This window comes from Numenius arquata, chromosome 7, assembly GCF_964106895.1.
Source record: "Numenius arquata chromosome 7, bNumArq3.hap1.1, whole genome shotgun sequence".
In the NCBI taxonomy this organism is placed as follows: Eukaryota; Metazoa; Chordata; class Aves; order Charadriiformes; family Scolopacidae; genus Numenius; species Numenius arquata.
In genome coordinates, this window is record NC_133582.1 from 1,535,152 (window position 1) to 1,560,296 (window position 25,145).

Here is a 25,145-nt window from a genome sequence, read left to right on the forward strand (position 1 = left end):
TCTAACACCGATTTTGGATAAATTAAAATCCAGTTTGCTGAAATAGTTCATCGGTGCTGAAACCGTCTCACTTCAGCTGAACGGTGACTGAAAGCAGTGTTTTGGAATAAGAACATTTGCTAGATCCAGTGTCCCACCACCTTTCCAGCATCTCGTTCACAGAAGAAAAGCACCAAAGAACTTTCTTTTGGTCGACCAAAACACGGCCACAACCCATTCAGGCTGTGAAACGGTATTACAACCAGACAGGCGCTTTTTTCCGCCCCCCCCCCTCCCCCCAATTAATACGTCCGTATTAATTTCGCAGGTCAGAGGAAGGGACGGGGTGGGGGGGAGGGTAAGCATGGAGCATGCAAACAGCCTCTGAGAAAAGGAAGCCGCGGCAGCGCTCAGCTGGGAGATGAAATTCGCCAAACCTGTCTCCGGGCCGCCGTTATCCTCCCCTGACCCCTCGCTGCGCTCCCCGGGCGAGGAACCCCCCCCCCGGCAGGACACACACACACACACACACACCCCCCCCCGCCCAAAGCTGCACCTTCCCCGGCTCCAGCCGAGCAAGAAGACGGGAACGGTTCTGCCCCGGCCGGAGCCGGAGGGACAGCGGGAGGGGGGCTGCCCCGGGCTCACCCCGAGCATCCCCGGCAGCCCCCGGACCCCGCTCCAGCCTCCCGCCGGCGCCCGGTGCTCTCCGTTATCCACTGTGCATGTACCAGAACAATTAGCACTGCTCAAATTAGAAGTAATAATAATAATAATAATAATAAAATCTGAATTATCTTACCTTATAATTAGACCTTTTTTTTTTTTTAAAGCTACCAAAAAAAAAAAAAAAAATAATAGAAAAGGACAATTTTGCAGCACGACTCCTCGCTCCGCGCCGGCTCAGCCCCTCCGCCGGAGGGAAGGCGCCCTCACCCCGCCGCTGCGTCCCCCGAGCGCCGCAAGGTGACGGCTGCGACCGGGCGAGGGGGGGAGACGATGGGGGGACCGGAGCCGGGCGGGGGGGACGGGGCGATGGGACCGGGGGTGGGAGGGGGCGGCAGGAGGGGAGCGGAGCCGTGCGGTGGCCGGGGGGGGATCGGGAGCAGCATTGCGGAGGGAGGGGTGGAGCTGCCTCGGCGGGGCAGGAGGGGTGGAAAGGCTTTAGGCGCCCGGGTGGCTCCTTTCGGCCAGCCCTTCCTTTTAGCACCCCCTTTGCCGGAGTTTATTATTGACAGCCCCCTCCGGTCTCACAGTTTCTGGGTTAACGATTAAGAAATAGCAATTAGATGGCAGGGAACCCTGGGCAGCTGCTCCCGCGGCACCGAGCCGGGATGCCCAGAAGCCGTGCGTCCCGGCCCCGCTTCCTTCCTCCGGCTCAAGAAAAGTTCCTCTCCCTTCTCCCCTGTGGCGCTGCTGCTGCTGAGCCCCGGCTGATGTTAACACCCGTTGAGAAAGGCGTTGAGTACCTGAAGAAAAGCCCCCGCGGGTTTGATACACGCACATACTTGTTTTTGGAAAGTCACACTAACCGGGAGCCTGCACGAGGGCCGAAGAGCACCATTCTGCGAGCAACCTGCGTTAAAGAAGTCCGAAATCAGCCCTTTTGTTCCCAAACCAACATAAAAGAATTCGGGGATTCCTTCTATTTGCCTAATGATTCCTTAGATTGCCCAGGGTCACCTCTTCAGACTCCACAAGGGCAACTAGAAACTACTCCTCCTTTTCCCTTTCCCCTTCTCCTCCTCTTTTTCATCCCTCTTCCCTTTCCCATTCACCTTCCTCTTTTTTTTTTTTTTTTAAGAAGCCTGTAATATCCAAACCCACTGAAAGTCTATCATGTCAAATATTATTATACACAAAAATGGACCGGTGTGTGTGTTTACATTTTTTTGAGAAACTACCTAATTCAGTGTCCTTTCATTATTTGTGCTTGGGACCCTGGCCTCATTCGGCATACAGGCTGGGCAGCGCTCCTTTGGAAAGCGGGTGTTTAATGGTTGACTTTATGCTCTTTATTCCAGGCCGTGTTTACCACACACCCTTCAGCCTCTGCCGAGAGCAGAATTGCTCCTTGCCGGGTGGGAAACAGAAGCGCAAAGGGGGCAGGTCACGGTTGGGGACCTGCTCCGGGGTACATGGAATGTGGTTTTTGGAGCGCTGCGGGTGGTCCATCACAGACCCCTTTGCCCCCAGCCCCGGGAGTGGATGTTACAAACTCCTGCCCATCAGAACCTGGATTTCCAACAAGCTCCCCAAAATGAACATCAGTCTGAAAAACGTTCACCGCCCGTGTGAATTAGCTTCAGACTTAACCAGCGCCATCTAGGAAATCACAAACTCAACAGGGGCAGAGTCATATTTTCCAAGGAAACATATACCAGCCTTAATCATTCCCTCCCTTTTTATGTTCTCCTGCCTCATTTACTAAATACTTTCCAAAAGATGAAGTTGGGGTCCTGCAGAGAAACTGTCGCCTCCTGTGTGCAAAGTTGATGTGTCTCAATATGTTTCTATTATTTTTTTTTCAAGTGTCTGAGGAAAGGTTTCGGTACAAAACTTGTGTTTGATTATGCAGTTACAAATGATCCCATGCATCAAGCAGACAAATGTTCTGCTTAATCTACTTACCCTGTCCTTTCCAATCCTAATAACTGTTCTGGTAGAGCTACGTATGCTTTAAAAAGAGGAAATGGCATGTACAATGGCAAACGCTACAATAAATACCCATCATGGAAATTTACTGATGTGGCATTGCATTGGCACTGAGGGAGATCATCAGAAGAGTTGAGATCCACCCACCGTTCGGTCCCAGGGTCCTCCTCACCTCTACACTCCCTTTCTAACTCCCATCTCTCCCAAATCCACAACGCTCCAAGGTGTCCTGAAGGGTTTCGGTACAAAACTTGTATATGTATTTATATATACTATATAGATATATATATATAGTATTTATATTAGGAGAGCAGCTGTGAGTCTCTAGCAGTCAGCTTTGTACAGATGTGACATGAAGAAGGGAGAGGTCACTGAGGGACCAGGACCGAAGGGGTCACCTCTTTCACGAAGTCTGAGCGCTCACCATCGCAGCAGGCATGTAGCAGACTCCTGCTTACAACACAGGCTTCAAGGCATCACCTCTACTCATTACAAATTTGGCAGAAAAAACTCCAGCAAATGGAACAATAATGTGTCATGAGAAGACCAGAGGGTGACTGAGGAGCCCTCTGGAGGGTGTCGCATCATAAAACCACAGAATGGTTGAGATTGGAAAGAACCTTGGAGATGTCGGGTCCAGCCACCACAGGTCCAGGTAGAGCAGGTTGCACAGGGCTTGTGCTACCCGAGTCCCAGACACCTCCAAGGACAGAGGCATCACAACCTCTCTGGGCAACCCGTTCCAGGGCCTGACCAACCTCACATTTAAAAAAATCTAAATTAAGTCAGATCACTAAGACAAGGCAACATAGACTGCCTCATGGTAGTCACCAGCGGCACCTGTGACCACCAGTGATCCCCAGAGAGGACTTAAACCAGACCATCAGCTCCCTCAGCTTACCCTGCAACTGAGAAAACAAACAAAAAAAAAAGCCCAGGGAAGGTGATGTCGAACCACAGAAGTTGTCTGGTTGTGAGCGAGGAGAAACCTGGACACAAGGCTTGTTAGAGACAGTGCGGCGTGGCAGTGGTGAGCCCTACACACCCTGAGATCTGTCTGTACCACCACCAGGCTTCATAATTAAAGTATTCTCCATCACCAGCCCAGCTCCTCCAGGTACCCACCACTCCAGCAGTGCCAGAGCTACAGAGGACATCACGTAGGATGTCACAGCTAAGGTCAAACAGGCCTTTCACCTTCACCACTTCTCTTTCACTGCACAGGAATCAGATTAGGCGTATATACAAAAATAGAAAGGTACTCCCTATGTTGTTATTTCTCAAGAGTAACTTTTAAGTCACATCAAAGGCTGGGAAATTCTGACTTGCTCCCCAGAATTCCATGAATCTTTTTGTTTCTGCTTCCACTGGGATGAAGTAGCCCAAGAGATGCATTCCTGAGTAAAGCAGCACTTGTGACATCGTGAGACCAGGTAAGAAAAACACGGAGAAAGAAAGAAAGGGGGGAATAGATAGGAATCCCAAATTCCAACTCACCTCTGAACGTCAGAAACTGCACTGTGTATCTGGCACATTGTCTGTGACAGAGGAGAGTAACTGGGAAGCAAAAGATGGAATTGGTTTAACTATTTAATGATGTGCTAATAGACTACACATTTCTTTCATATTGTTGCTCTCTTTAAAAATTCACTAAACTCTGCACAGCCCACAGATGGATTCCTCTTGTGGATCTCGGAGACTTGTAAGAAATGATTGATTATAAAATCCTCTGTAGACAGGGCTCTGCCCCGCTCTCCGTTGGCTCTTTATCTTCAGTGCAGAGACAAACGTAATGTTTATAGGGAAGGCAGCACTGGCAACTCTCCCCAAGTTCTCTAAGGTGTTAGGAAAAGCCCAAACATTTCTATTTGTGCAAAACTTTTCCTGAAATTGTGTTTACTGACACACACGAAAAAGGACGCTGTGTAGCTTGCCACGCTTAAAAAAAAAAAAAAAAAATTGTCATAAACCTCCCAAAGCAGTGAAAACCTTCTATCGTTATTTTTGGGGTGGTTTTTTCCTTCTTTAGGTAAGCCAAACTCATTTAGTAAGTCAGACCTGTCCTCCGCTTCCTACTTGGCCAGTTGCCTACTCCGAGTATAACAGGTATCAATGAGTTCAGTGGCATCTTGATAGAACGTGAAAACTTTGGATACTGAGGGAGGGAAGAGGCTGCTTTTAACTCGCTGCTGAAGATGCAGTGAACAAGGTGATCTGTTGGGCCTTTGGGGCACAAATAAAGAATGAAGATAAATACAATAAGTTCTTGCAATAGGACTTCGTAGGAAAAGCCTAAGAAAAAAAACTTCAGGTTGGACTCGGCGCTGCTGTATCTCGGGCGATACATTTTCCATGGCATACGTCATGCACACTGAAACCCTTCGTTTGGGGAGCGGCGCTGACAACCGCCTTCCTTCACCTTTGTTCTTATTTGAAACAGGTTGTACCACGCAGCTGGGAAAGAAACTGCGCACACACACACGCACACATTCACACACTGGCCCTTTTATTACTCCCTAGACCTTTCTAAATAAGTCAGGCTGCCTGTATTTAAAATTATTTTCTTTTTTTGCAGCATGAAAATTGCCCTACCTTAGGATCTGCTGCCTTTTATGGAAGCGTGATTCAAAAGATTAATAAAAGTATTTCTGGCTTTGTTTTCCTTTCCCCCTTTTTTTTTCCCCCCTTCTGGTTTGGTACTTTGTACACTTAACTGTACTTAATGCTTGTGTGTATCCTTCTGATATCTGGGAAAGCTCAGTATGTTCAATATTACACACCTGACTTGGATATGTAATAAATAAATAGAATGAAATTGAGTGGAAATTATAGATTAATACTGAAACACACAACATGAAATTGTATCACTGGTTTCTTCTCTCCATGAGGAACGAAGCCCACATTGGTGGGACTCCCTGAAGTACAGGTGATCCAGCTGGAGTAGAACCTGACTATACAGCTAATACCAGCTCAAGGGTACTGGTGCACAGTCTGTTCTGGTCATTATTTTGTGAATAAGCACACACAGTGTCACAGAAGCAGCCCTTTGACCAAAGCTTCTCTGGAGTCAGGGGCAGAGGTGTCCAGGACATCAGAGAAGTGCCATGTGGCATGATGACCAAATCACAGAATTATAAAAATCACAGATTCATAGAATCATTTAGGTTGCAAAAGACTTTAAGGTCATCAAGTCCAACCATTAACCTAGCACTGCCAAGCCCACCATGAACCCATGTCCCTCAGCACAACATCTACTCGTTTTTTAAATACTGCCAGGGATGGTGACTCCACTGCTTCCCCAGGCAGCCTCTTGCAAGGCTTAATAACCCTTTTGATGAGGAAATTTTTCCTAATATCCAATCTAAACCTCCCCTGGCACAACCTGAGGCCATTTCCTCTTGTCCCATCGCCTGTTCCTTGGGAGAAGAGACCGACCCCCACCTCTACTACACCCTCCTTTCAGGGAGTTGGAGAGAGCGAGAAGGTCTCCCCTCAGCCTCCTTTCTCCAGGCTGAACACCCCCAGCTCCCTCAGCTGCTCCTCACAAGACTTGTGCTCCAGACCCCTCACCAGCTCCGTTGCCCTTCTCTGGACACGCTCCAGCCCCTCAATGTCCCTCCTGTTGTGAGGGTCCCAAAACTGGACACGGCCCTCGAGGTGGGGCCTCACCAGCGCCCAGTCCAGGGGGACAATCACTGCCCCAGTCCTACTCACCACACTGTTCCTGACACAGGCCAGGATGCTAATGGCCACCTTGGCTACCTGGGCACGCTGCTGGCTCATATTCAGTCAGCTGTGACCTCAGGTCCTTTTCTGCCAGGCACCTCCAGCCACTTTTCCCCCAGCCTGGAGCACCCATGGGGTTGTTGGGACCCAAGTGCAGGACGCGGCACTTGGCCTTGGTGAACCTCACACCACTGGCCTCGGCTCATCCATCCAGCCTGACCAGATGATTCCTTACTGCCCCCTGTAGACCTGCCATTTTTAGTGCTGGCTGCTTCCACGCATCCATGCTTTATCAGAGCACCCTGCTAATGCCATCTTTCTCTGCTCTGGTCTCCACCCTTGTTTTTCTAAATTACTCACTTTTGATGTATAGGTATCCACATGGAAAAATGACATGGAGAAGTAACCTTGAGGCTTTGTGAGCAGAGAGGGCTGTGGCTGTTCTCAGTTTACCAGGTGACTCGGCCTCTTTTGCTCAAGTTTCATCTGGGACATTAATTAACCCTGACTCATTTTCACCTGTGTGTTGCTTTTGTTCTGTTGGCAGCTGACTCCCTGTTGTTGTCGTTTCTGCTGCCTCCCCCTCACCTGACTTCTCCGAGAAGAACAGAAATACTCCATCTAGAGATAAGGGTCATGTTTTTAAGCGTGGCAATAAGTAACTCATAAAGAACAGTGGTGAATATTCCCTTACTGGAAACTGAAAATCAAGGCAGAAATTACTTTTTTCCCTAAAGTGTATCATCTGACATAAGGATAAAAAAATACACACCTGTAAAATGGAGGAAAGTAAATAATCTCATGACGATTCCTTCTAGATTGTTAAACATGGCTTCCTGTGAGCACCATGTTCAGTGATTTAGCAAATAATGAATCCTCAGTAAAATTTTCAGATGCTGTAAAAGAGCAGTCAGCAGCTGCTTTGATGAACTAATGAGAGACTGATGGGTTTTAACAACATCAGCACTGAGTAATCCTGGCTGTCACACCACATCCTAATATGCTATGTCCCAACTGTCAGTCTGAAAGGCTGTGGAGGTGTTTCAGTTAATGCTCATGCCAGGACACCCAGCTCTTGCCCTGAGCAGAAAGGAGCACACACCTGGCCACCACATCCATCTCACATCCCACCTTCCCTACTGCTTTTTGCCCCTTGTGTTCTGGAGGTGCAGCATAAATGAGATTTGAGCCTCATACTTTAACCTCCTACTTGTAGTTGCTTAGAGCAGCGTCCAAAAAAGACTCACATAGATTTCTGGAATGCAGTTAGTGAAGAATTTAAAGAAGAAAAGATAAAAAACAAACAAAAAAAAATAACATACATATAAATCTGAATGTTCATAGGCACCTGATTTGTGGGCAGGTCTGTAGTTTGGTTGCCCAAACTTGCTGTTTCACACCCTTGGAAGTCCCATCACCTTGCCTGAGCTGAACATCGTTCTGCGCTCGAGGTTATTTGGGACTCACGAAATACATGTCTCTACACATAAAAGGGCGAGGGGCTTGCTCTGAGGACTGGGGAGATATGGGCTGACTACAGCCGTTGCACAAGGATGGGAGCCATAGGCGCTTCCATCTGAAGGAAGACTTGCAAAGGGGCTGCCTTCTGCACCAGAACACCTGGTTCTAGTTCTCTCCTCAGTCTGAAATATTCCAAGCCAATATTCCTGGGCCAGTTTCACGCTGTAAGTGTGAATTTCTTGCCTCTGCTTGCCTTAAAATTTCTTTCTACCGTGTTGCCCTCTGAATATGCCCTCTCTGGACATGTTTAGTTTGGAGAAGAGGAGGCTGAGGGGGGACCTCATTGCCCTCTACAACTACCTGAAAGGAGGGTGTAGAGAGGTGGGTGTTGGCCTCTTCTCCCAAGGGAATAATGACAGGACCAGAGGAAATGATCTGAAGTTGCGGCAGGGGAGGTTTAGATCAGATATTAGGAAGAATTACTTTAGTGAGAGAGTGGTCAGGCACTGGAACAGCCTGCCCAGGGAGGCGGTGGAGTCGCCATCCCTGGAGGTATTTAAGAAACATGTAGCCATGGCACTTCAGGGCATGATCTAGTGCCCGAGATTGTTGGTTTGTGTCTGTTTGTGGGTGGGTGTGCTGTGTGGTTCTGGGTGTTTGTTTTGTGTGGTTTTTGTTTTTTGTTTTGTTTTTGGTGTTTGGTGTTTTTTTGGTTTTGTTTTTTTTTTTTGTAGTTGGACTCGATGATCTCAAAGGTGCCTTCCAACCAAGAAGATTCTGTGATTCTGTGACATCTGCAGGCCTTATGCATCCTGTTTTCTAATCAGATATTTGCTTGTCAGCTGTTGGCTTCCACTGAGCATCCTTGCTTACCAATCACTATTTTTTTTAAAAATGTTGTAGTGATATAAGTACAAATGATGCCTCACGCACAAAGAAAGGCAAAATCAATTGGCAAAGCTTACAGCCTCCTTGGCAGAATCAATAGGCAATGCTGACCAAAAAGAATTCAAAACACAAAGGTGTTATATGGCTGTAGAAATTATGTTAAAATAATATAGTAATAAATTACTATTATTGTAAACAGAAATGCATATATAAGATATATAAAAATATAATCATACAGGAAATAAATATTTTTGATAAGTTATTTTGCTGGAGAGCAAAATCTTATCCAGCAGCTGCACCTCCACTCAAGAAACTGTTGTATGTAATACATTTATATATGCATATATATACTTACACACACACACCCTCTTTTAAAATCTTTATAGAGTCCCTGCTCAGATTCTCATTAATCCCATTAATCAAGAGAAGCTCTACTGACTTCAAAGGAATTGCACCAGTGCCAGTTCTGGGCTCATAAACCCCAGCGTCAGGTTGGCATTTTTAAGGATTAGTTCTTTCCTAAGACTTGAAGAAGCCCCTTGTCCTGTCACTGGGCACCACTGAAAAAAGACTAGCTCCATCCTCCTGACACCCACCCTTTAGATATTGATAAGCATTGATGAGATCCCCTCTCAGTCTGCTCTTCTCTGGGCTAAAGGGACCGAGGTCTCTCAACTTTTCCTCAGCAGAAAGGTGCTCCAGTCCCTTGATCATCTTCGTAGCCCTTTGCTTACCCTCTCCAGCAGTTCACTGTCCTTCTTAACCTTGGGAGCCCAGAACTGGACCCAGTGCTCCAGATGTGGCCTCACCAGGGCAGAGCAGAGGGGGAGGATGACCTCCCTCCACCTGCTGGTCAAACTCTTTTTAATACCTCCCAGGAGACTGTTGGTCTTCTTGGCCACCAGGGCACATTGCTGGCTCATGGTCAGCTTGTGTCCACCAGGACTTCAAGGTCTCTCTCTGCAGAGCCGCTTTCCAGCAGGTCAACCCCTAATCTGTACCAGTGTGTGGGATTATTCCTCCTGTGCTGCTGGACCCTACACAGTCAAACCAGGACACGCTCTAACTGCAACTGGTGATGCTCAATCCTCAACACCACACCCCTGCTCTTCCCCACGCTGGTTTGTCCCCACTGTTTTTGCAAACCAGGGTTGTATCCCAGCCAGTGATTTGCAAAATGAAATAGTGTTGAAAGGTGTGCATCGTTTTAAAACAAGTCAAGTCGTCTTGGAAAAGCCTGGTATTTAAATGATGAAAGAGAATATGTCTATCCCTTTCCAGTTCCTCTGAAAATAAACATTTTCAACACAACTGTACAGGAACTTTCATCCTGTGATACATATCCTTGTCACCAGGAGATACTTCTTCACCTATGACATAATTGCTATCATCAGAAAAGCGTTGCTGTCACTCTGCTGTAATTTAGCCTCATTTTCTGCTCACTTCTTTATCTTTTCTTATTAGGGCATTACTTAGTCAGCTACATTGCTATTAATCATTCCCTAACATAAGCAACTGGATAATAGAGCTGGATGAGTAAGGGATTTTTCAGTTTCAGAGCTGAACCAAAAATTCAGTATGTAATTATCAAAGAAAAAAAAAACACAAAAGACTTTAGTTTATTCTCCCTCATTCAAGTGAATAAAAAGTTTAATGTGGATTTCAGTGAAACATTTGTTCATCTTGAATAAGTAATTCCATTTCCATCTTTGTCATTTTAATAAAAGCAGCAGATAGAGAGGACCATATCTTGGCACCATTCACCAAGCCAACAAGTGAAAAATCCTCACTTTTCAGGAGATGGAGAGACCCAGCCCAGTGAATTCCTGTGTCTGGGGGAAATTTAAATGCCCAGGGGCTGACCTACAAGAAGATTTTCACCCCTTTGGTGAAAAGAACTCAAAAAGTATAAAAGTGACTTAACTGGGAAGAGCGGGAAGAGGAAACTGGAATGATGCGAATATAAAACTCATTATTCACATGCTGCACTGCTGGTGGAGATACTGCCAGAGTGAGAAGGAATGCACTTAGCACCCTTTTGGGGAAAGAAAATGGAAAAAGCATTACATCTGTTTAGGGTTAGGGAAGGTTCTGTGTAGGCTGACTGAGCCAGAATAGCCCTCCAAGTCAGGCGACATCTTGAGGTTCTTCACACAACTCAGTGGGAGTTCTCTGACCATGCAGGACACGTCTTGAATAGCTGTAGGGCATTAATCAAGCCAGTAAGTCCTGCACCTCACTGCCCAGTCTCTACATCCCTGCACAGGTAACCTTCCAGCTGAGCGTAAAGCAAATATCCAAACACGCAAGCCTGAGTGCCTGTGAGCATATATTTATACTTGTAAATAACCAGCATCTATCTAAATTTTGTAGAAATTCACTGAAACCTGGCACTTCAACTGAAACCTGTTTCTAATATTTCTGAATGAGGAAGCAATTTTCCCTACATGACCCCGATTCAGTTCTTGTTTTCTTTCCCTAAAAAAACTGACAACTTAAAAAGATGGCCTCAGTAGAGCTGTGAACTGATATTTATTTCAGTAGTATAATAACTCTGAAACATGCCAAAGGGCCCTTAAATATTGAAATTGTTACCTATTGCACCCTGGACAGAGTTCAGGTTCGTGAGTAGATTTTGAATGAAGTCATTTTTTCCCCCTGTCTGACCCTGGGAGCATTTGAATTGGTGATTTTAGCAAGCAAACTTGCTAGGAATAATGAACTACGTGTAGCTTTGTGTAACAATTCTCTCTCAAGGGCTGTGAAGCTGATGCCTACTTAGAAATAATTTTTGGAAGAATAGCTGAAACAACACATGATGCCATTTTATATAATCCCAGAAGCGAGTGAAGGACTGGACAGTTTTGAGGACTATCCAAGTGTGAAGAGACGGATTTGGATGAGCCCCAGCTCATGGCGAGCCCCGCGTTGTGTGAGACTCGCAACACTTTCGCGTTGTTTCTCCCCGGGCCGATGGGGCTGTTTGTTCTCTCATTTTTAAATTACCTTTGGAGCTGTTTTGTTGGAACTTGGGACCAGATTCATTAGTTAAAACATAAACTTTGAGCAGTCGCTGCCTTGCTGTCAGCTAGAGCTGTAAAACGGGACCTGCAGAATGGACGACCTTCAGATTTACTTAACTGTGCAGAAATGGGATTTGTCATTGCCAGTTTTTTTCATTTATTTCTTTTAATAGACTACCACAGAATTTGTCATCTGTGATCCTGTGAATGTATTGAATTGACAGAAAATAGCCAGTGCTTCCAAACCATACCGATAGTATGTCAGCCTGAAAGAAAGGAATGGACACTGTGCTGTTGCCCTTGTCTTCTTCACTGTAAGATTAGGAGTTTGGAGATGCACTTACTGAAAAGTAGACAGGGAGTGACTCAGTGCTTTCCTCCGGCCAGTGATGTGCCGTAAGATGAGTAACTACTGCGGGCAACAGTGAATTCCCACAGTCCCATCGGGCCGGCTTTGCCTTTTTTTGGGTCACAATTTGGAAACCAGGACAAAGAAACAATCACCATATGAGAAAAAAGTCAGAGCACAGATGTGGCTAGAACTCTTGGAGAAAAAAACTAGCAAAAATCTTTCTGTAAAGAAACTTACTTTCCGGACTTTAAAGGAATCACCAACAGATTACACAGTTACAGGCCAAAATCTGTGCTATATGTTTGCACCATACACCTCACCCCAATATCTTTCTATGGGGCCATTCTTACCACAGAATTTGGCTTTAAACTGGTAAATCACAGGGATTTATTAGCCCTGAACACTTCATACTTTTGGCGTGATTGTTCTCTAAACAAGTAACTGACTGATGGATACTCTGCCCGGCTGTCTTCCTGCCAGCTTCTTTATTTTACAGTCTCCATAAAAATCAAGAGTAAATGCAAACTGGAAAGGTAACGCACACAAAATCTCCCTCTCACACTCCGGCCTTTGCGCTTGCTTGGGTCTGTGAAATAAAGGGGAACAAAAAGGCAAGCGCTTCCCAGTGAAAGGCTTGGTGCTGCCGTCTCGTGGGAAAAGGGAGCAGAGGAGCTGTGGTAATAAAAGCAGAAATGCAAAAAGAGGATGGGAGAAAAAAAAAAAAAAGATTTAAAATACTTGCTAACATCAACATTCCCGTTTTTGTTTCAAGAGGGCTGTGCGCTTTATTGCTCGCAGATCAGTTTCCTTTGCAGGTGATGTGGGCCCAGAATTACATCACCAGCAGAGCAGCCAAGAGCATCTCGGTGCCAGGATGACCGAAGCCGAGAGGAATGTATTATCACAGACCTCCGAGGGACTTGCCAGTGCATTCCTTGCTGGGGGTGCTGCGATGGGGGAGGCAGCGAGGAGACAATTTTACGTGAAGGCTGAAAGGAAACTTTGTGGGGGAAAGATCTGGGGGTCACAGTCCCGCTGTCTCCTCTAAGCAGATCTAATTATGGCCGTGTACTTCAAAAAGAGGGTTTAACTAAAACCAGATTTAGCAGGGCACTGCTTGGGAAGTGCAGACCAAATCCTTGGCCTTGCCTTGGAGGAAAACACAAAATGCTTCGGTGCACCGGGAACGCTGTCCCTGTGGTTGTAAAGAATAATGTGAGGCTGCAGCAAGGAAAGCAAGAGCCAGTTTGAAACGTTCATCCCTTCTGTGAAGTCTTACAGTGAAATGTGACTAAACATAATATCGATGCTTTCAGACGTTAGATACTGGGTGTGTATTTACTGCCGCATTGTGTGGTGGGGTAGAAGGTCCCAGCAGTCGCAGTGGTGCTGCTGGAAATGATCACAAAGCAGTTGCGCAGGTTCTCCCTTAGCCAGCTCCACCAAAGCCTTTCTGCCACATGGCACCCTCTGTTCCACAAACCATGGCCTGTGCATATGAAAGAAACTCCCTCCTCCCCCTATTTTTGAAGGCTTTCAGGCTATTTCTGCCACCCGTCCGGCAGCACCGGCTCAGTGGTCCTCACCGCAAGCCTTTTTCTGAACCATTACAATCAATGGGACTTTTCCAGGGCTTTTAATAGCAGCAAAATGCGCTGTCAACCAAGGGGATTAAAAGAAGAGTACAAGGCAAATTGTTCAGAGATTAGCGCCTCTAAAAATGTCAGGATTTTAAACCTCATGCCCTAGGTCTATCGACAGGTCGAAGCAGTGCCGAGGTTACACTGAGCTCTCCCCCTTTTCCACCAGAAGAAAAAGCCCTGCTGATCAACTTGAAAAGTTCATAACTGATCCTAAAGATTTCTCCCCCTCCCACCCAGTTCCCTAAAGGCAAGAGGGCTGGGACTGGGCAGAACAGAGAGCAACCAAGTGCTGCTTCACGTTGAGCTGCTTTTCACAGGAGCTTTCTGGGGCAGGGGGTGCCAGTAGCTGGTTCAGGTCCCTCCCTCCCCAAAGCCAGGCTGAAGATAAGGAGGTTCCTTGTGTCAGGAGGACTAATTCTATCATTTTGGCTACTGCTGCATGGTCTCCCGCTCTTCAGGTGTCCAGATGGTCAGTGCAGCTCCAGTCAGATCCCTGGATCTCCACCTGCTGGACCAGAGACTCCTCACCCCACCATCTGCCACCAAAGGTCTCCGAGGGGGCCAGGTGTCTCCAGCTCTTCTCCTTGTTCCTCAGCCTTGTCAGGAGGCTCCAAGAATCATAGAATGTGTTGGGTTGGAAAGGACCTTAAAAGTCACCTAGTCCAACTCCCCTGCAGTAATGAGGGACATCTATAACCAGATCAGAAGACGGATGCTTTGGCACTCCTGGGCATAGGAGACGCCTAAGGAGAGCTTGATGTTACAGGTGGGCAAGTGTGAAAAAGGGGAATTTTGGTTGAATGGTAAAAACAGTCCTTACTTTCAAAACATTCCCGTTTTTAGGAATGATCATAGTGTAATTTGAGCATACTGTAGGGAAATTTGCAAAACATTTCAGCCACCATGTCTGTAGAAGCACCTTCCACTAAAAGGACCAGATTTCTTTCACTTCCATCCAGCAAATGGCTGTCACTGCTCTTTTGCTGTAACACACCAACCTTTTCCACAACCTTTCTACAGCTTAGTTGCATTTGGTGTTGTGGAGCCAAGACCAACAGTCAGGCTGTCCAGCTTTCTCCATTTACTCCTCCTTGCTGTCTACATTTTGAGTATTCCTGTGTACAATTTTGTCTTTTTTATACTTCTCATGCATAATTATTCTTGACAAACCATGTTTTCCCGTTACTTGCTTCCTGTGCAAGGCTGACCTAATAATTAGTCTCCCACCGGACTGTTTGCTTTCATACCATGTTATTGTGGATGGATTAAAGATAATGCATGAAAGTGTATATAAAAAAATATTCCAAAGCAAATACATTAAGAAAGTGCTAGAAATACATTAGAACCGAGGCATATCTCTGCTCTTAAGGAATTTCCCTTTTCTATCTTGATCAAACTTTCACAAAGGTTTGTGCAAAAGCAGATGCAAAAGCAGATGTGGCCTCTAAAAGTTGGTGTGGACAGCAATGGTTGGGAAAGATTGGTAAAATACCGTGGGGAAAGAAATTACTTAAATTTCTTAGATCCAGGTCAGAAGTTATTACTGCTCTCATTGTACCAGGCTGCTGTGAGATGGTCACCCCCCAGGACTGTTCTTCCTCTGGCTCACCCTGTCTCATTAACATTATAACTGGGAGTGCAGCAGAGGGGCTGACGGGCAAAGCTCACCTCCCTGTCCCTTTTCTTTTTCACGGAGACTACAAGTCTGTTCAGCTCTTAATAAAATAACCCTCAGGCCTCAAAGCAACACAGTAAAACAAATTATATATAAAGTGGTACTTATAAAGCAAGGATGCCTACGCGGGACCCTGAGAAATGCCTTTGGGCAGGTCAGTTTTCAGTTCTGATATGCAGATTAAATGAGTATGGGAGTTTTTTGTATGTTTTAACCTATTACAACTTAGTCTTTCCACTACAAGCTCTTTCTTTTTGACAAAAATCTATTGCTGAGTGCCACTGTGGGGCTTTCCTGAGAAGCGATCCCATCACCCTCTCTTTTGCTGTGAATATAGCCCTCAAATGATGCTACTTCCAGTTTTTGATACCTGCAAAGATGCGGGTGCAGCCTCAGCGCTCAGCAAACAAAGACAAGGAGTTGAATTCATTTAAGGCTATACACTAATGAGAGGGTTTCAGCCCATCCTGATTTTGCTAATCTGCTCTGCAGGTGATCTGGGAGGGGGACCGTGAAGAGGAAGGGACGTGCTTGGTTCGCTATGTTTAGCTACATGCCACGTTCTCGCTGCTTGGTTGCTACTAAACTTGAAACAAATTTTCTCATTAGTGCCTCAGACTAACCAAGTGGATTAAATAGCAAACATCAGGTTTCTCGTGTCACTCAGCATAAATCAAAAGGGCTTCAGCACTGCAGCTCTTGCCCCGCAGCCACCAGTACAGAGGCACTGGTGACTAAAGCCAGCCAATTTAGCTGCTCTTAAAGATCTGCTTTCAATAGAAGTTCAAACTCAAACTCTCCGTTTTTACTGCTGTTTTTCCAAAAATTGTAGGATGTGGAACAACTGATGTTGAAAAGACACAAAAGAGCAGGAGGGACGTTAGAAAATGCCTACAGAGATGGGACCTGATATCTCAGCCGCAGTAATGCGAGACAGAAAGCTTTTCAATCGATTCATTGAAGGAAGTCGGTTCAAAACAAGTCCGAAGCTTAGGCTGTTTAGTGGCCTTCACGAGTTGAACTGGAATAATAAGAAGGCAACAATTTTCAAATTATAAAATGTAAAAACAAACATAAATGGTATTTTATTACCACTTTCACTTTTGTATCATTTGAGTTGCCGGCCTGTTCACACTACACAGATACTCAGCAAAGAGAAAAAATGGCATCTATGAGAATCAGATGTGAAATTGCTCCTTACTGGGAAATGCAACAATTTTTTTTTATTTTCTGCTAAAGGAATCAAATTTCTAAGAAGCAGAAGCATTTTTGCTTTTTAAAGTTTGCCAGTCAACCCAGGAAAACAGAGAGACAGAAACCCAGCAGCTATTAAACCAGGAAACATGGTCACTGTAGCTCATGTGCCACCTACTCAAAGCTGGCGCTGAGCTGAGCTCAGGAAATGCACTAAACAATTTAGCTCCTGGCTTTTTGCAAATGTCTGCCACCAGACTGTGGTTTCCTCAAAAACCTTTCTTCTTTGAACTTGCCTTAAGTAATTTTCTCAGAGCTTTTTTTTAAAAAAAAAAAATGTTGTGGATTGATTTCAAGCAGTTTGGTATGAGCATGAAAATTTCCTGTTGAGAAACTGAGGCTGTTACCGAGTGCTCGTCCTTCACCTAAGGTTGATGCTCTTTCTTTTCTTAGAAACTCAGAGAACCAATTCCTCCCACAAGCAGGACAAACACTTGAAGAGAAGAAGCCTGTGAGATAAACACTGCAGCCAGTCCATCCCAGGCTGGGCACGTTTTATAAAACGTGGAAATATTTCCTTCCGGGGGAACACAGATCTTGCCTGAGGCACGTGTCTTCAAAAATATGAAAAATAATGCAAATGGTTTGTGACTTTGCAAGCCCAAGCCTGGCAAAGTCCCTACCACTTTGTGTGCCAGTGTCCTCCTGCGTGTTGTGGTTTTCCTTACCCCGTCCTCCCGCTGTGACAAACAGTGCCCCGTCCTTCCCAAACGGCGGCGCTTGGCTGAGCAAGCCAACCTGAGCCAACACAAATAACATCCCATCAAAGCTGTTGGGAGGTGAACCCCAAACGGGCACAACTTATTCCAAACAAACTCCTTTCTTAATTCAGGCACAGGCTACAGGAACAGCCAGCGGTTCTCCTCCTTCTCCAGACCTGCACAGTAATATGCTTGCTAATAATGAGTGGATCGACATTTACAAATGGTTTACACATGAGTTTAGTGTCATTTAAACACAGAAAACACCGGACCGTGTCACTGCTGGGCCGACAAGCGCTGGGACACTGGGGGTGCTCTTTGCACCATCTCAGGTACTCACCTCTCCCGCTCCTGTTCCAAGAGGTTGGTAAAGTCATCGCTCTTGTTCATGTAATCCGTGTGTTTATGTTTCTCATTTTCGAGCTCGTAAACTGTGCGGCGATGGCACTTTTCTGCCAACAGGAGCTGTTCCAGCATGCGCCGATACGTCTCTCTCTGCTTTTCTTCAAGTCTGTCCAGCTGGATTGTAGGAAAGGAGAATAGACTGTTTCAAAGGTCTCTGTGCTTACTTCATCTGATTTATTAACCAACAATGTTGTGTTTGGTAAACGCAAGTCCCGTAATTTTATGTCTTGGGCTTTACATAAAGCAGCGACTAGAAATAAGAGTAACTGTCCTGTAAAAGTAATGATTTCTTTGGACGGCGTGTTTGCAATAAACATTTGCACAGTTCTCAGACACACAGAGAATTTCACGCAGTTTTAGGATAACAAATAATATTGTTGCAGTGCAGAATTTCCCCCGTGGCAAGGTGCTGTTCACACTTTCCTCATTTCACGTGGGAAAAGCTGTAGCAAATGCCAGGGCAGATGCCCTCAGACCCCGGGAGCCTGAGTTCACACACATCCATGGGGCCTGGACACCTACATGTGGAGTGTAAGGTGTAGGATCAAGGCTGAAACTTGAGCTCTGCATCTTCAACACACCTGTAGGACTGCTGAGCTAAAAATTAGGTTTAATATGCCAATTATTATTCAAAGAAACACTAAGGCCGGGGAGGTGCATCTAAAAAGTGGCCAGGGCACACCGAAGCCACCACAGCTATTCGTGTTGCTCCTTTCACTGTTCCTGGAGAGCAGATGACAAACTCCATCCTCTTCCCCACTGAAGTGGCCCTCAGACCTGGTGCTTCTCTGCTCTGCCCACCCCCAGCCCCCGCCTCCTGGGAATCACGTCTTTCTTGGCCCCGGCTGTAGAGTTGCTGTTTCCAGCAGTGCCTCCACAAATGGAGGGAAATAAGAGAGCAGGAGGACCACAGCGATTTGCTCTCCAGAAGTTGACCATGGTAGTCAAAGTAAAATAGTTACTGCATTTTTTAGAGGAGACAGGTTGGATTCAGCCTTTGAGAGTAGATCTTTTGCACTTACAAAATTTTGTCGTCATCCTATTTTAGCTCCAACATAACCCCTGTAGACCTACACATGACAAAAGTTTTACACTGAGGTTCCCATCAAATTATCAGCTTCTTTAGACAAAAAGCCAGGCTGAGCTCTTTTAATATTGCTAAACAGTATTTCCTGCATGCTCCCACATTCTAACATTTGCTTTCCTTATTTACTATCATCCGAAAAATTCCAGAAGATACTTCAATGAGAATACACAGTATAAAGGTATCCCGTGGTAGACAGAATTCCTGATGAAAAATTAAATGTTCTACTAGGAGGAACTGTGAAGATTTGGACAGGCACTACAGTATATTATATTGTACATTGTTCCATGCTCTTTCTCCGTGCCCTGGACTGCTAGGAGACTATAAACATGAGCAGTGGCTGCTTATTTTGGCGTTCCTGCTGGCCTGAGACATTCCCAGTTCTATTCTACATTCATTTATTTTAAAGCAAGGGATCAAGTCCACAAGTCTCCTTTAGGGGATGAACTGACTGTGCAGTCCTACAGCTTAAGTGACGTAAAATGATTATGGATTTATGATCCCATAAATATGCTCAAAGTCAATCTCTGAAGGTCTTCTTTTCCTCACTACCCACGCGATATTGCTCCAGTATGCCAAGAAAATCAGAGGGTGCTTACCAGTGCTGCCAGCAGTAGAAGTTGGTGCCTATAATTGAAAGGAATTTAAAAAACAGAAATGTAACACCCAGAGATTTTGTTCTCACTTAATGGCACCGGCCCTAAGGAGCACACAAGCTCTTTACTGTTTGTGTTCAAACCCAGTGATTTTGCTTACAATTTGTCCTGTGGTTGAGTGAACGGGAATATTCGATTCTTCTTCGATTTCTTGTCATTTGTACAAGCGCTGTATTATCCCCTTGTGTGTTTTGCACACATGCAAAGGATGTGGAGTCTCACTTCTGGTTAGGATTCCCCCTGCAGAGATGTAATGAAGTAAACCAAGAAGTTATTACCTCTGAAATTGGTTTCTCGTAGACGTCTTCCCCTATAGACTTCTCCTGGGCAAGGATGGCGTCCCTGTGTAGCACTCGGAGCACGTTCTCTGGAGCTGCGGACCCGTAATGAGCTTCTAAAACTTCAGGTTTGGTTTTCTCTGTCTTCAGCATGTGGATCACATCCTCCCTTGCCTGTAACAGAGCAGATCAGTACCATCAGCCAACCTACTAACCAACAGGGGAAAACAGGGAGAATAGGGGCATTTCACATATACAGACTGCATACACAGAAATAAAATAAATTAGAAGAATGCCAGGCTGCCAATGTAAATATAAAAAACTTCAGGAGACAATCAGAGTAAACATGATCTGTGCAATCCAATGTCATCCTTGTAGGCATTAATTAATCTATTCCTGCCTGTCACTACATCATTTGGATGCTATGAATTTTTATGTGGGTTGCATCTATATCCGGGGAACATCATTACTCTTCATATCCTTCGTCTTCTTCACTGCCCATGCTGTTCCCCAACCGGGGTAGGAACATGAGTGGGACAAGCAGCATGGGTGTTCTGAATTGACATTTCTCAGACCGCCTCTAATCAAGTATTTCCTTGTCGTTCCCTATCTGACTTTGTGACTAAATGTTCTCTTCAAGTCACTCTTAAAGTTTTCTAACTTTTGGTTGTTTAAACAAAATCCTGGAAGTGTTGCAGACCCTGGCTAACTGGCGAAACTGGTGGCACTGGCTGGCTGGTGGGACGACCCGCCTATGAAGAAGAGGCGTTTTAGGGCCATGCTGCAGACAAAGGGTTAATCCCAAGATCTGTTTCTGATGATGCTTGCCAATATCTGTTAAACCATCTGTAAAACAGGGGCAGGGCACTCTCTTGTCCTTCAGGGCAGGTTTATAAGGCTGTGATCCAGGGAGAGGCTGTAAAAGGTACAAGTTTTCGGTGGGAATGAGGGAGCTCCCGGATTTTCCCATCTCTCACAGAAGCCCAAAGGGATGGAGGGCAGAAGGGTACAGGCACCAATTTTTCTCTCACCTGCTCTTCTGACACTCAACCCATGTGAGCTTGGGAAGCAAAATAAGGGCTAAGGAAAGGTTCAGATATTTTAGGAAAAAACCCTTACAAATCCTGCCCCTATGTAAGCAATGACTGTTGAGGATTTATGAATTGACCAATGCTTCATGCTTTTCCACAGCCTTCCTAATGGCATAATGGCATTCTGTATTAACCCAGTAGCAAGTCTTAAATCTTTACCCAACGCCACAGAGGCATTTCAGCTCTACAAACCCACCTGATTTTAAATTGAGCAAGGAAATAATTTCAGAAAATGGCAAAGACCCTTTAATCTTTTTTTTTTTTTAATAAAATAGAGTAACATGAAAATCAAACAGAAAATGAACTTCAAGCAAAGATTATGCCACCCAATTGAGAACTAGTCCATTTATAAACAGCTACTTGAAGTTGAACGCAGCTTTTCCCAGCAAGTGCCCCAGCCCCTGCCCAGTTGTGCACAGCCGTGCATACTTTCCTTCCAGCCTCATTAGTGTTTAATCATTACCGATTAAAATGGAGCAACTCTAGCAGGAGGGAATCAGAGTCCCTGAAACAGCTTCTAACTTGCCAGCTAAGAAAGGTTTCTGGAAGCTACTGGTTTGGGTCCCCCGAGAGCCAGAGGGAGCAGAGCCAGGGGAGTGAGTGATGCTGAATGGAGGAACCAGCACCCCGAGCAGGGAAGAAGGTCCCCAAGCTCAGTTCAGAGCTTTGAAGGAAACCCTTATTCATGGTTTTGTCTTTAGAAGGAAGCAGTGACATACTTAGCTCCAGGGATCAGCCCTGAAAACCCCTTGCTGCAGCCCAAGGGGACAGTACCCAGCCTGGGTGGCACCATCCCTGGGACGCAGGCAGGTCCCCACTTGTGTCCCCCCTCCTTGGGCACCCCAGGCTCTGCAGGGGCTCGGGATCTGGATCGTGTTAGCATGGTGAGGTGCCTTCTGCCTTTTCTGGGCTCGGCCACTGCTCCTATCGTTATCTTTTCAAGGGTACCGGCTAATTGACCGAGTGCTCTGTTTCCATGGACTTATGATAACAGTTTGTGAGAAGCAAACTAACAAACAGACGCTCGGGTTGCTAGGAAGCATTGGACCAAAAAAGGGGCCTCGTGCTAATAATAAACTGAAGAGAAATTTGCTTTTTATTTGGTCAGCAACAACCCCCGGCACAGGAAGCTTCTGAAGTACAGCGAGCCCAGGTCGCAGAGGGGCCCAGGCGGCATCCTGACCTCCTGTCAGCCTCGGGATTTGCAAACTCCCGTTAGTCTCTCTGAAACCCCTTAGGATAAATGTAGAGGGAAGGAGCTGAAACAGCAGGCCGCTGTGACTCCTACTTTCATGTTTCCTCCAGATGACTAATTTTGCACCGAAACAACAACCAGAAGAGAGCTCACGTGGAGATGTTTTCTTTCAACGTATAGTGACCAACTGTTGTTGTTGATATTGTTGATATTATTGTTGTATTAATATTGTTGATATTAAACTTCAGATAGCAAGTCAGAATAATCCTGAGGAGGAACACTTGGGCCACTTCGACTCCTGTGCCTGGGAAGAGGTACAAGAGGCTCAAAGTGGGGGGTCCTTGCTAAGAGGGAACCATACTGGGAAGCTGTTTCTACTGATGGACATCTACTGTAGGTGCCTCCCTCGTCTTGAAGCACAATGCTGTTTAGCGTAAATCATAAGCCGGGAGACAAACACAAGGAAGAGATTTCAAAGTGGAAGTAAACTTGTCTATAAATCTCAGAGGAAAGTTGTTAGCTGTTCTGGTAGAAGAAACATGGTGTTTGGCACAGGAAAGCCATGTCTTAAGCCCCTTTTTTTGTTTTGTTTTGTTTTGTTGGTGCTCTGATGTGAGAGAATATTCAAGCATGAGAAGACCACATATTGCAACAGCTTGTAACACAATGAAAGTCATTTGCGTAAGTCCAGAAAACTGCAATTAGTCAGAGAAGTTCTTTAAAGTCAAGACACAGAATTTGGAAAACACATACATTTACTTTTATTGTTTTGTCATTACTTAGATGGTTCTAAGAAACTCCAGGCTAACTTTTTATCTATACTGTTCATACTGTGGATTCTTGAAAATAAACAGACTTTTCTGTTAATAAAGTGCTCCTAAGTACCTGATTCTCTAAAAGTAGAAACAATGAAGAAGTCATGTTTACTTCTTAGAAATACTCTCAAGGCAAGAAACACAGAAGGCCAGATAGTTGAGCGGTGTTTTTCCACACTGGTTTTCTCCAGGAGCAAAGCCTGCTTAGAGACTCCCTGTCCGTCAAACTCCTAGAACCATAGAACAGCCCACGTTGGAAGGGACCTCAAAGGATCATCTGGTCCAACTTTTCGTGGGAAAGGAAGTCTCAATGAGATCATCTAGCACCCGGTCCTTGAAAACTTCCAGTGATGGGAATCTACCACATCCATGGGGAGGCTGTTCAAGTGATTGACTGTTCCCACTGTAAAAAATTGCTTTCTTATGTCGAGATGAAACCTCTCCTGGTGCAACTTGTACCCCGTTGCCCCTTGTCTTCTCCATGTGGCTCCTTGTGAAGCAAGAGCCTACGTCTTCTTTGTAGCTGCCCTTTAAGTACTGGAATACTGTGATGACATCCTCCCCAGCCTTCTCTTCTCCAGGGAGAAAAGACTTAATTCCTGCAGTCTTTCCTCATGGGGCAGGTTCTCCATCCCTTTGATCATCTTCATGGCCTTCCTTTGGACCTTGTCCAGCCTGTCTGCATCTTTGTTGAATTGTGGAGAGCCGAACTGGACACAGTACTCGGTTAACTCCTCCAGGTGTCCCTGCTGATAGAGGAACTGCAAAGTTGAACTGTATCTAAGCCTCGTTTTATGCTTCCTGGAGGTGCCAAATTCTAAAAACTGATGTCCTCAGATCTTGAGTATGTCCATGGAGGGGCTGAAGTGCCATGGGTCACTGCTGTCCTGCACAGCTTTGCCTTTCCTTCCTCTCTACTACCTAGTGACTAGTGGACTTACTTAAGCTATGGACTCCTCTGCGTTTCTACCTGGGAAATACAAATTCCCCAAGCCCCTCAGGAGTCCATGGTAGCCACCCAGCTGGAAGGCTGACATGAGGCCACTCTTCACAGGGTTGCCCTGAAATACTCTTGGGCAGAATAAAAAAAAAGAAGGGCTTTCTTTCGCTCGCTGGCTTGAGCAGAGCAGGGGTCTGAGTTCCAAACTCAGCTTTACTGCATGCCTAGTAAAATATTTAAATGATATAGAAAGGATGTAAAGAGGTCCCTGCATAAAACTGAAACCATTTAGGAAACAATAGCATGATTCTGCTGCTTGTAAAAGGGGACCGGCAGCCTAGCAACGGAATTCTTGGTCAATGGAAATACTGTTACACAAGCCCGGCGTTCGAACGTGCTTCCTCCTCGTGCCCTGCCCTGCCAATTTACTACAGCCCTCGCTCCCCATTCCCACAGTCTTTGGCCTCTCCCGTGAGACCGCTAACAAAACGCAGCACCCACTGAACGGGGAATTTTTGCTGCAGCCCCTTTGTCACCTGGGAAATGGGACCAAGCTGCTCAAACTCATTTCATGTAAGGCATCTAGTAAATCGGAAAAAAAAATCAGTGGTATTCAAGATGGGCTGAATGAAGTCAAAGTAATCACTGTCAGATGAGACTAAAATCCAATTCAAGATGTTTTGCCAGTACCTCTCCTAAACTCTTGTATTTTCTTTGTAAGTCGCCTTCCTGCAAATTCATAACGTGCCTCTCTTTAAATCAGATACCAGTAACTATTTCCTTCATAGTTCCATGTCTGGAGTCACCCAAAATACATCTAACTCCTTCAGAGCAATCTAAATACTTCAATGACATGATGACAATCCTCTCAGTTAATTGAAAGAAGTTTTGAAAATTTGGGAGCAGGAGTGGTATTTACAGGGAATGCACATATGCTATATTTGGAAGATCTGATATTTCCAGCTTTTGGCTAGCTATTTCCAGCTTTTATTTCCTAGTTATCGCGACACTTTGTTATGCCTGCACAAGGGAAAGGACCAAGTAATAGAGGTTTAATGTTTATGAAGGCATATTTTTCTTCCCAGTGATTAATGGCAAGAAATAACTATCAAACCACAGACAGGAACCTTTACTTCTACTTGTGGTGTTATTATTTGCCTTTCACACAGTTCGGGTTATTTATAGAGCAGCAGCTGCTCTGTACCTCACCAGAAACTAGATAAGGTCACAGGTTCTCCATGTAACCTTGGGATCTTACCAGCAGCCCGTTTCCTCCATTCCAGTAGCCTTTACAAATGTTTCACCTCGAGCAAACAAACAGCGC

The 25,145-nt window shown here is 45.5% G+C and overlaps 1 protein-coding gene across 2 annotated transcripts in view; it reads right to left on the reverse strand.

The window, feature by feature from the left end:
• The window catches only part of FILIP1 (filamin A interacting protein 1), a 102,733-nt gene that overhangs the window by 23,701 nt on the left and 53,887 nt on the right, over positions 1-25,145 (reverse strand). For both annotated transcript variants that reach the window (XM_074150393.1, XM_074150392.1), the window contains exons 3-4: positions 19,781-19,954; positions 17,698-17,876 (exon numbers count right to left, since the gene is read on the reverse strand). In XM_074150393.1, the coding sequence (XP_074006494.1) occupies positions 17,698-17,876; positions 19,781-19,954 (353 nt within the window). The remainder of the gene's footprint in view (positions 1-17,697; positions 17,877-19,780; positions 19,955-25,145) is intronic.